This window comes from Quercus suber, unplaced genomic scaffold, assembly GCF_002906115.3.
Source record: "Quercus suber isolate HL8 unplaced genomic scaffold, Cork oak 2.0 scaffold_552, whole genome shotgun sequence".
Lineage (NCBI taxonomy): Eukaryota > Viridiplantae > Streptophyta > Magnoliopsida > Fagales > Fagaceae > Quercus > Quercus suber.
The window spans coordinates 154,525-166,735 of record NW_027070000.1 but is presented as its reverse complement, the minus strand read 5'-3'; the positions used below and the strand labels follow the sequence as shown (position 1 = coordinate 166,735).

At 35.3% G+C, this 12,211-nt stretch overlaps 1 protein-coding gene and 1 pseudogene across 1 annotated transcript; one reads left to right on the top strand and one right to left on the bottom strand.

The window, feature by feature from the left end:
• Nucleotides 1-359: 359 nt before the first annotated feature.
• Nucleotides 360-4,642, top strand: LOC112002031 (glycine-rich RNA-binding protein RZ1C). The gene is made up of 3 exons (XM_024034202.2): nt 360-592; nt 680-790; nt 3,724-4,642. Exons 2-3 carry the CDS (start codon nt 680-682, stop codon nt 4,429-4,431), a joined length of 819 nt encoding a protein of 272 aa, XP_023889970.1. The 5' UTR covers nt 360-592; the 3' UTR covers nt 4,432-4,642.
• A 365-nt stretch (nt 4,643-5,007) lies between these two features.
• LOC112002066 (uncharacterized) lies at nt 5,008-6,894 on the bottom strand (annotated as a pseudogene).
• Nucleotides 6,895-12,211: the final 5,317 nt, after the last annotated feature.

Sequence of the window (12,211 nt, the reverse complement as noted above, 5' to 3'; positions counted from 1 at the left end):
CTATTTTTAAAAAAAAAAAAAAAATTTTGTGGCCTGTTTTCATAAATAAAATTTTTGTTTCATACAATTATTTAAAATTACAAAAAAAAAATTAATGATTTACTGTATAAAAATAAATTAAAAGAAAAAATTTTCATCTAAACAAACAAACAGAAAAGAATAAAAGGAAAATTATGTGAAGGAAAAAGAGAGATCCTTATTCCTTCCTTACCACAAGCATTTTATATTTTATATATATATTATTATATTAGCTCGAGAATAAAAATTGTCCCGTACATTAAAAAAAAATAAAATTGAAACGGTACCAAACGACACCTTACCTATTATAGCGAAAAAACAATTAAACAGATCGATATGCCGTACAAATATCTAATCTAGCAGCTGCTATAGCCTCTCCCTCTAGCAGATTTTTCTCTTTTTCATTCACATCACTCATCGCTATATATCATATATCATGGGAAATTGAATCTCACCGTTGACGCTTTACTTTTTAGGGTTTCTCTCTCTCTCTCTCTCTCAACATTCTTCTTCGTAGGGCTACCAACACTGACACACATCACAAATCTCATCATTCTCTCTGCTGTCCTCCAAGGTTTTTCATTCTCTCAATCTCTCTGTTTGGCTTTTTTAAATTCTGGGATTTATTTATTTTGGTTTGTTTGAATTTATATAAACATAGATGGCTGGGAGAGACGAGAATCGCATATTCGTAGGAGGGTTAGCGTGGGAGACCACTGAGAAACAGCTTGAAGATGCTTTTACTCGCTACGGCAAAATTCTTGAATCCTTGGTATGCTTATGCTTCTCAATCCTCATTATTATTTCTCTTTGGAATCTGGGTTTTTGTATAATCACTGTTTTACCTTTTTTGGAAGCTCAATTTGATACCTTTTTTTTTGTGGGTAATTTTTGTTTGTGGCGTATATGGTAGTGGTTGGTGATATTAGAGCTAGGTTTGGATTATAGTTAACTGAATTTAGGGGTTATGCTTTTTTTTTTCCCTATAAAAGGGTCCTTTTATTTTGTGTGTAAATTGTAATTCCAATTGTAAGATTATTTTGCTTCATGGGAACTTTTGAACTCTTATAAGACCTAATTTCAGGCACTTTTTATTGAGGGTGCTTGTTGTCACAAAGATTAATATGTTTATTCTTTGTTGCTTTCAACCTAGGAAGCAAGGACACTTCATTTGGGGTGAAGTACCCATGTCGTACCCACTGTGTCATGTTATATTTTTTCAGCTCATGTCGTACCCATACCCGTACCCGTATCTGTGTCTATGCTGCCTAGCTTTCTCAACAGATATAATTTTTATTAGGTTTAGCTAACTCATTCTCTTGTCAGAGAGTTAAACTGGCCATCTTAGAAACATTTGTATAATTTGCTTTTTTTTTTTTCATGGAATTGGAATAATGTTGCATTGTATTGCTGATCCGATCATATGTTGTTTTATGTTGGGTCCGCTAGAAAGTGTAAGAGTGCAAACTGTTGATTGTTTTGTTTGGCCAAGGATAGGAAAAAGGCAGAAACCATTTGGTTTGTTAACAGTCCACAATTCTTGCCTCATAGATACATGCCAGATAGCATATGTGATATGAGTAGTGTAATGAAGGCTTTTCTAGTAAGCGGCTTCTACATGTACTAATAGAGCCGACCCTCAAGTTGGTGTGACCATAGCTAGTATTACATGTTTGATTAATTAGTTCTTCAAAAGATCTATCAAACTATGATGGAGTCAATAATTTGATTAATAAACGTCCGATTCTTTATTTAGGTTGTCATTATTCTTTTGAGATAGGATTTCCGTACATATACCTATGTATCTAGGTTTATCCTTCATCCTTACTATAGTTTTCATTGAATTTAATAACATAATGAAGCCAACCCTGTTTGTTAGAGTAGCTTTCATTGAGTCTCTGTGATGTTTATCATCCAATACAAATAAAATCAGTTAGAAAAAGTTTTGAATTTTATATGTAATCACAAACACACTGTGTATTAGATGATTCATAGCCATGTATTGTAGAAATCTTAATGAATTAATGTATTGGTCTGTATTGTTTGGCACTGGATAAATATGTTTGTTATCATGGCCTGGTGAGCCGGGATTGGTGGTTTTTCATGGCATGGCCATGGACGGTGTTGATGGTAATAGCCAGGTCTTATTAGTCCTTTGGACAGAGGTTTCCCTAGTTCAGCATGAGGTAATGGCAGCCTAAGTGTTGATTAACGTTGATATGGTGTCCTCGCTCTAGCAATCTTCGTAGATGGGTAACAAGCAAACACTTGGAGTGAGAGCCTAATAAGTAATGATACCCTGGCAAAAGATTTTTAGGACCTTTGAAATCATCAGGGGCTCATTAATAATATGGTCAAACAACCTTATTGCCCTAGTTTGTGTTCTGTGGTGTGCTATGAGTCCTTAATCAAAATGTTCAACTACCTTGATTTTTACATTAGGCTAGATTGGATCTGTTTTTGTTGCCTGCATTGTTTGTTCATAGTGACATTTTATTGTTGTCATATTTTCATTTTTATAACAAAAAAAAGACATTGATTTTTATAGGTTATCTTTTTTGATAAATATTATTACATTAGTGATGACAAAATGATACTAATTGATTATGTCCTAAGTGTGTAATAAATATGTCTCTCAATGTGTATATTTATATATATTACTGATAAAAAAAGTGTATATTTATATATATTTTTAATATAAATTTTGTAAACTCTTCATGTATCTTGCAAACATGATATGATACACGATACTAGATAATCGATTCACAAGATGAATCTGTGTTTTGATAATATGGATGTGACCTCCAGCTGAGGCACTGTCATATTTTTACTAATAGAGCTAAGTCAGCTAACCCTTGTACTTATCAAAAAAAAAGTCAGCTAACCCTTGAGTTAGTGTGACTCTCTATCTAAAGCATTGTGACATTTTGTTTCACCACAAATACACCATTTTATAGTTAAAAGAAGGAAGAAAATGGAGAAACCATATTAACTTTTTTTTAATTAAAATTTTTTCAGATCCATAATGCCTGTTTACATTAAGTATTGATTTTATCCTTTTTTTTTTTTTTTTTTTGTTTGTTGGGGGGAGGGGGGGTGGGGAAGAGAGGGGGGGGGGAGCTTGAAGATTATGTTGTGATGTGAAGCATAGGCATGGCATGGGAGAGATTTTGCTTAGGGAGTTAGATAATATACGATTTCGATCTTTAGTGCATAGGGCGAACTTATTGCTGTATTGACTGTCATAGGTTCTAATACTGTGTTTATAGCTGATATTATCTGGTGGCAGTTGTAATAATAAACATTCTAGATTTGAAACTTTTGATACCTGGTTTGATTCTTGTGTCTTAATGGCATATTGTTGGTATATAATAATTGGTGAGCAATGAGCAGGTGATGCTGCATTTGTTATCAATATCAGTGATTCAGTATATATCAATCTAAATTCACCTTAAAGGAAGTTCTTGTTAAGGTTTTTTTTTTTTAATTTTTTAATTTTTAAAGTAGATAATCTTTTTGTCATTAATTGTGTATTTCTGGATGATTCTTGTGATTGAAATGCTGACAAAGTTTGTGCTGTGAAGAGTCTCAAGAATACTTAAACAACTCTCTTACGAACCATTTTGCTGTTGGACTGGACATTACTAGACACGGGGCGGACCTGTTCAAATGTCACAATTGGACTAATGTTTGGTGTCCATGTAGGTCATGGTGGACAGGGATACCGGTCGTCCTCGTGGATTTGGATTCATTACCTTTGCTGATCGTCGAGCTATGGATGAGGCTATTAGGGATATGGATGGCCGGGAGTTAGATGGTCAGGTCATCTCTGTTAACAAGGCTAAACCAAAATTGGGTGGCCAAGGTCCAGGTTATGACTATGATAGGGACCATATATCTGGTGGTAGGGACAGTTACAGGGGTGGAGACAGATCTGCAGGGCGTACTGACTGCTTCAAGTGTGGCCGTCCAGGACATTTTGCCCGTGAATGTCCTTCAGATGATGGTGGTAGAGGTGGTCGGGTCTCGTCACATTCAAGCTTTGGCGGAGCTGGTGGCCATGGAGATCGCTTTGGGGCAGACCGGTTTGATGACCGTTATGATGGGGGGCGCTATGGAGACAGGGACCGTATGGATAGCAGAGACGACAGGTACGGGAACCGTGATCGATATAGCCATGAAAGATACCCACCTGGTGGCGATCGCTTTGCAGGTGAGAGGTATATGGATCGGGCACCTCAAAATGGGTATGGCAAAGACAAAGGTTATGACAGGGATGGAGGCCTAAGAGGTGTTGGTGACAGGTATGGAAGTGGACGTCCAGGCCGTTTTGACAGGGGAAGCTATAGGGACAGGCTTGGTCCTTATGATCGCCCTAGAGGGAGTGGTCGTCCAGCTTACAATCGGTACTGAGACAGGTTCTGTTTTTAATTACCAGTGATTTTCTGTTTACACCAGCTACTCAGGTTTTCTGATTCGAATGCATTTGATGGGGGCAGTTTGTAGTTGTGAGATTGATGGATGCTACCTTAAATAGTTCTCTTGCTTGCTTCTTGCTTTTAAGTAATTTCAGGATATGAGATTTTAATGAATGTATGGAAGTCATCATCTATGGCTATTATCAGGTTCGGCTCTTCTCATGTCTTCTACACTTCATTAGTCTCCATTTCAAGGCCCTTAACTAATTTGAAGTGAAAATTGATCTATCTCCACTTCCTACAAACTAGAGATGGAATATGAATTCCAAACTCTCAGTTACACAATGAGTTGGAGACTAATTGAAAGGTCAGGATCCATGACTGAATTGAATTAAGATGCAAAGGAATGGAAGGAATTATAGAGGTACGGTAGTGAGCTAATTTACAATTTGGCAGATGAAATTTGAAAAGAGACTATTGCTTTTGAGTGGCAGCATCAACAGGACAGTAGTGGCAGTAACAGTGTTTTCCAACTTCATTTCTGCGGTGATACCACTTCAATTGATGTCATCTAACTGCCAGTTTCTTTTGCTTCCTTTCTGAATTTCTTGTAGATATCACCTTTGTAAAATTTTCTCGTCCGAAGCACCAAAGCAAATGAGACAAGACACCCTAACAATGTTGCTACAATGATTATTATAAAAGCCAATCTATAACACTTCATTGCAATTCACCTCTTGCCCTGCTCTTCTTGTGAGACCCAGAGCATCCATCTGCTTCAAAGCTTCTTTGTCATATAAATGGCCCGCCACTTTCACATTAAATATGTAGGACCCAACTGGGTTCGAAATGGACCCAATATGGTACAAAGTAGTGTAGTGTTTAAGGCCGAATATTTCTGAAATGATTGCACTCGATAGTGGTAATTGCGCTCCAAGGCAGAATCCAATAATCACTGAAGCAAAGTAGAGAGAATTGGGGACAGCAAGGCGATGAGAACATGGCCAACACAGGAGAAAAGAATTATCATAGTGAGCATTAGAGGACGAGGGAACTTGTACTTTGCCCACAAGATTTCAGAAACATAGCCCGCAACAACTCGTCCAAGGTAATTCCATATGCTCACAAGTGAGATAAAGGTTAGGATGCTATGAGTTGGATAGCCTAATGACTTTCCAATCTGACCTAAATTGTCGATGACCGTTAACGCTCCTCCGATGCCACAAGTCGTCGCAACGAGTAGAATTAACATGTCAATGCTGAAAATTGCTTGTAGTATGGTAAAGTCTTTGCCTCTGTTCGGTGGCTTGAATATATTGTTCATGCTAGAAACCACATCCCTCTCTGAAGTTGCTGGTGCATCTCCAATAACCATTTCCAATTGGGAAGGATTATTAAGGCTCTGATCTTTTATTTTCCAGAGCTTTAGCTCTTCCTTTATGACAATCACAAGTGGAAGGAAAAGCAATATCAAAACGATAGAAGCACTTCCAGCATACTCAATTCTTATAAAACTGAACTTATTCTGTAAAATAATTCTAACCAAAAGAGATCCAGCAAGACCAAGTGAAATGTATAGGAAATTATAGAAAATTTTGACCTCACTTGGTTGTTGAACAATTTTCATGACCCGGATTGTTGGAAGAAAAACCAAGCCAATGATGGGTGGAAGCCAAGCAATTAGCAAGATGATAGCCTTCGAGTTGTCTCCATAAAAAGCATGGTAGAGCTGTGTGATAATAGCACCACTTAGACCAATAAACCCTTTGAGGAGGCCTAAGACGCCGCCACGGCTTTCAGGGAAGTTGTTAACACAGGTGATTAATGCTCCAGTATTATGAAATGACTGGGAATTAGCACCAATAAACGTATAAAGACACATTTGCCATACATGGGGTTTGGCAATGCGACTAGTGACTGTGAGCCATATAATGAAATAGCTTTAGAAATTCGTGACTGCGCCAATGGAGAGACACCCATGGTGGAACAACCTCGTAGATTAGCCCCGACAATATCCCAAGATTGCCACCCAAATCCTTGAAGAAACCAAGCAAATTGAGGGTGGTTTGATCATAGCCCAAGGTTGATTTAATGTCGTTTGAGTATAAACCAAACATGTATGATGTTCCTGCCACACACATGATCAAGAGTGATGCAAGAACCATGAACCATCGGCCTAAAAGCACTTGCAAGATGAAGCCCCTTATGTCTTTCCAACCACCACCATTACAAGTCCTACTACAGAACCCACCCTCCATTTTTTCTTTCTTTCTTCAAGTTCTAACTCTTTCACAAACTTTAGAGGGACTCAGAGGCTGTTTGGATGGCCCTCTATTTTTTTCTATCTTTCTTCAAGTTCTAACTCTTTTACAAACTTTAGGGAGACTCAGAGGCTATTTGGATGGCCTGTTTCTATAACTCAATTCTCTATTTTTATAACTCATAACTCAAAAATGGTGGGATCCATAACGAGAAGTTCATTTGGAAGCATCATAGCTCTGTTTTCATCACTCAATTCTCTAATTTTTGAGTTATGAGTTATGGAAACTGAAAACAGTTTCAAAAGTTTTCAGTTTCCATAACTCATAACTCAATGACATTTTTGTAATTAAACACACATAGGGGACCTACTAGTCATAACTCAACAGCACCTTTTGACGAATCTACTTTTTTTTTTCCTGGGTTTAGTCTCCCTAGTGTTCTTCCTTTTTTTTTTTTTTCCAGGGTTCGGTCTCGAGTGTTCTTCCTACATTTTTTTTTTTTTTTTTTTTTTTCACTGGGTTTGGGTTTCTAGGTATTGGGGGGGGGGGGGAGGAGGAAGCTGCACCAAGTGACAAGTATGGGGCCTACAAACAGTGTGAAAATTATTGAATGATGGTAAGTGAGTGATGGTGCCTAACGAGTGTAGTATTTTAAAGTGATAAGTGATGAGTGATGAAAATTAAGTGATGAAAAAAAACCATCCAAACATCCCCTTAACCACGCTATAAATACGTATGGAGCTAGTTTGTATTGTTGTCAAGGGCTAGACTTACTTGTCCTATCTCGTTGGAGAGGAATCAAGCTCTTGTTATTTATAGTTTGAGGTTATTGTAATGCACAAACTATTTATTGCATTACAAAATAAAAATGTCAGGCGTCGGTACCGAACATGGACACTAATAATATAGTTTCCATTTGATGCATATGACCTTGATAGTGATACATTTTTGAACAGTTCAACTTGTTGACAGTAAAGAAGGGCAATCAACGTGCGTCAGAATGTTTGTCATATTGGTTTAGCACAGTCTGATTAGCCTCTACAGAAAAATTAAAGTTTTGGAGTTCATCAGAAAATCAGAAATTCATATTGTTGATAGATAAGATATACACTAAAATTTAAGAAATGAAATATGGAAATGAAATAATTTTTTATGAAATAATTATTACAACATTTTTTATATTTATATTATTTTGGAAAGAAATTCATTTTTTATAGAGTTTGTAGTGTATTTTTGTGTTAGAAATAAATATTATTAATTTTGAATAGAGCTTGTAGTGTATCTTTGTTTTAGAACCCAATTCTCTCACTAGTACCTTCTAAAAAAAATTGTCAATTAGAATGGTCAACTAATGTCATTTTATTTCTAACACAAAGTTATGACTACTCATAAAAATACAATATAAAAGACTAATCTGGATATTCATCAATCATCAGTGTCATTCTCTTTTATAATGAGGATTTTTATTATTATCGAATATGCCAGAACATTGGCTGTCTTGACCCATTTTTCCTTAACATGAATAGTACAAAACATAGTCATGTGTCACCTTTCATTCTAATATTGACATTATCTTATTGCTTCAATTATTAGCCGTGAAATTAATGATGTGGCTTCTTTTTATTATTAGGCGTGAACATAGGATCAAGCTTTAAGGGAATTTTTAATTTGGGAGCTAGTTTTTAGATATTTGTTGCCGGTAAATGTTTTTTGTTTGTTTGTTTTATAAGAGAGCCACAGGCTCACATAAGCCTGTACATGGTGTGGTGTGGCCGGTTATGAGAGTGTTTTTTGCACCACATCTATAGGATGCGGTTTTTCCTCGTATTTGACCGCACCTCACTAGTGGAGGGGTAAAACCGGTCTACATGTGTGCACTGGTTTGGTGTGGTTAGTTCAGTGAATTCCTCAATTTTCTCAGAATCCAAATATAACATAATCACGAAAGAAAACAAACATGAAAGAACCCAAATATTCCAAAGAAAAAACAAACACGAAAAAAAAAAATAAAATACAAACAAATTCACAATCTCTCTAAAAAATATCCCACTTCACATCACACACACACACACACACACACACACACACACACACACAAAACAACAACAACAACAACAATAACAACTAAACTAAACTAACCTGAGTCATAAAAGATGAAACAAAACTATCGAAAACAAAATAAACAAACCGGGCAGAAAGTATTGCAAGGAGGAGCAATAAAAGTCGAAACCTTCTCTAAATAGCTAGGACAAAAAAAGGGAGGGGAGAGGGTGAAACTCCAAGAACAATGGCATCAAGCGGTAGAGTATAGCGACAACAAGTGGTGGAGGGCTACACAGAGAGAGAGAGAGAGAGAGAGAGAGAGAGAGAGAGAGAGAGAGAGATGCTTGAGTGAGGAAAACTAACAAGAGAGAGAGAGAGAGAGGTGGGGAACTGAACTCAACTAGGGATGGGGACTAATATATTTAGGATTTGAATTGAAACGACATCATTTCAAGTTTTTATTTTATTTTTTTTTATTTTTTTTTATAATATGATACCAAAACGACGCCATTTAAAGTTAATAACAGGTTCGAATGAGATCATTTTTCTATTTTGTAGTTAAAATTCTCAAACCCTACGTTTCCTATTACGCTCTCTTCTTTCTCTCCAATCTCTAACGCCGTTTCTCCTTCTTCCTCCTTTTCCTTCTTCCTTCCTTGCCTCTCTCAAACTCTCACCTTCACACATTCTATATATTGAATCCTATAGTAACTATACATATAAATTATAGCATATAAATATTAATACATACTGGAACGGTGCGATTTCTCGTTGAAGTGCAAAATGGCTGCCGATCGCTGCACCAACCACCTTTGGTATGCCCAGATCACTGCTAACTATCTCTCCGAACACCTGTAGTGGAGCTTTGTATCGGTCGGATCGGTTCGGCGTCGGCTAGTTTTGTCGATGCTGGTAGAATCTTGAACAAGCCCGGGCCCACATGTATGGGTCAACAGGCCATTCTGTTCAAGTTTATATCTTTCTATTAAAAAAAAAAAAAACTAATGAAAAAATTTAGCTACAAAATTGGTTGTAACTTAAGATTACAACCTTACTCAATAAGACAAACATTAATACATATTTTAAAAATCTAACTGTTGAATTTCATGTTCTTTACACTCTTAATACAAATGTTAAATTTTATGTCAATTGGATATTATTTTACTTATGATTTATAAATTTATATTTTATGCATAATTTTAAAATACAAAAACTTACAATTTAAACAATATTGAGTAAGGTTGTAGCCTTAAGTTACAATTAATTTTGTAGCTAAACTTTGTCCTAAATGATAACTCTTTGTCAAGAGTTTTATAGCTTAATTAGCACGTCTTGGTATTTCATATAGAAATATTCAATATTTAAATCTTAATTGGTAAAATCTCTGATAGTTGAATAAGAGATATGAGGTTTAATTCCCGCCTACACTAAAAATTAATTGATGTTTTAGTCTAATGATAAAGAGTTATCATCACCACCAAATGCAACTCTCTTAAAAAAAAAAAATTCAAATCTTTTTATCTTCAATTATCAAATTATTAAAAGAAAATGATATCTTTTAAATCTCTAAAAAGTAGACTTTCAATTGTGGATCAATAAAAACAAAGGGGAGGAGCATCATTTTCGGGAAACGCGGGGCTAAATTTTGTAATAAAAGTCATCTCACCATTATATTATTGGCTCTCACCAAATTATTTTAATTGCTCATTTGTTTTTTATCGTCAGATTCTTTTTTTTTTGGTTAACATATCGTCAGATTCTATACACAAAGAAAGAAAGAATTAGATTATTATATCATTTCTAGTCCCATCTCCCATGATGTTTTAAAATTTTAATTTGGCATATTAGGCCGGCTGGCAATTATTCTTGGCTTTATGGTTGAATAATTAATGGGCAACAAATTTGTGTTCGTAGCAGCATGAGAACTGGCCAAAGCTAACACTGCAAAGGATAAGGACACCAAAATTGTCAATTACAACGATGTTTGACAGAGTTGGATGACTTATTCTAGGAGAGTCACAAACATTGTCCTCATAAAGTATGGTATTTGCGTGGTTATTTTGAAGACTTTCTACTCTGCTAAACTTTTCCAGTCTTTGATTGAAGCCAAATTGAGGCCCTATAAAAGAGCATTGGAAGCAGCAAAACGTATCTAGCTAAATAAGCTATAATATAATAAATTATATAAAAAAATTAAACCTAACATGCTATCGTATATATATTAATAATAGGTCAGACAGCTTAGTTAAACAAAATAAAATAAATAAATCCTATCTTACATTCAAAACTTTCACATGCATAACTGATATTACAATTAGCTACTACTCCGATGAGTTAGAAATAAAAAATGTTCAGAAAATTCATGTGATTTGCATCGAGGGAATAAAGTATCAAAGACCTTATTCGATCTCATGATAAGACTAGGCGGTGAAATTGAAAACCCTCAATATTTGAAAGTGAAAAATTCAAAACTATTGTCTTAATTAGACATGTAAAAAATGTGACAACTTATGTTCTATCATTTCTTTTTTTAAGAAAAATCATCATGTACCGAAGTACCAAAAACAAAAAAATACAGGCCTTTATTTTTCTACGATATGTGTCAATAAATAAAAAAGACAATCAAATTTTGGTCCAAACTCAAAGTGAAAAGTGTCCTACAAACCACGCCAAAGTGATTTAAATTTTTGTTGAACAATTAATTTCAATGAAAAAAACTGTCAGACAATCAATAATATCTTTGATTTTCACAAACTTTACTCCATCCATTGATGTGTACGTACTTGAAGCACATGAGAAAGCAGGTTGTATACATTTGCAGGGTGGATCTGGTCTTGGTTATGTACTTAGCTTGCACATACCAGGGTCGTTGCACTGACAAGTTTTTGTATTGTTAATTTGTTAGACAAATAATATCTAACCTTATGGCTGTTGTAAAATAGCGGAGGTCCAAAATTATTATGATTGATTATGAAAATATTTTAGGCTTGTGAAAGATCTTCAAATTAATAATAGGAATGAAGAAAATTAATTCAAAAGAAAATAGACACAAAACACCAAGAATTACATGGTTCGGCAATAGTTTACATTCACGGGCGACGATGAACAAATTTCACTATAACAAATTTGAGATATACAAATTGGTGTAGAGGCACTCTCACAAATCCAAATCCTAATACACCCAAATAACTCTCTTACAAATACAAAACTAAATGTTCACAAATACCAAATACGAATATCAAATACCAAATACCAAATACGAATTGCGTACAAATCATAGAGAGAGCCACAAATCAAATCCAAAAGTTGCAATGCACCAAGAGAGAGCAAATCACCAAACCGCAGAACCAAAACCAAGTGGCAACAAACCTCTCTCACTATTCCATATTGTAACCCACAAATATCAAATAACCAAAACAAGAGAGAGCATTTTTCTCACACACACACACTCTTCTTCTTCTCTCTAATTTT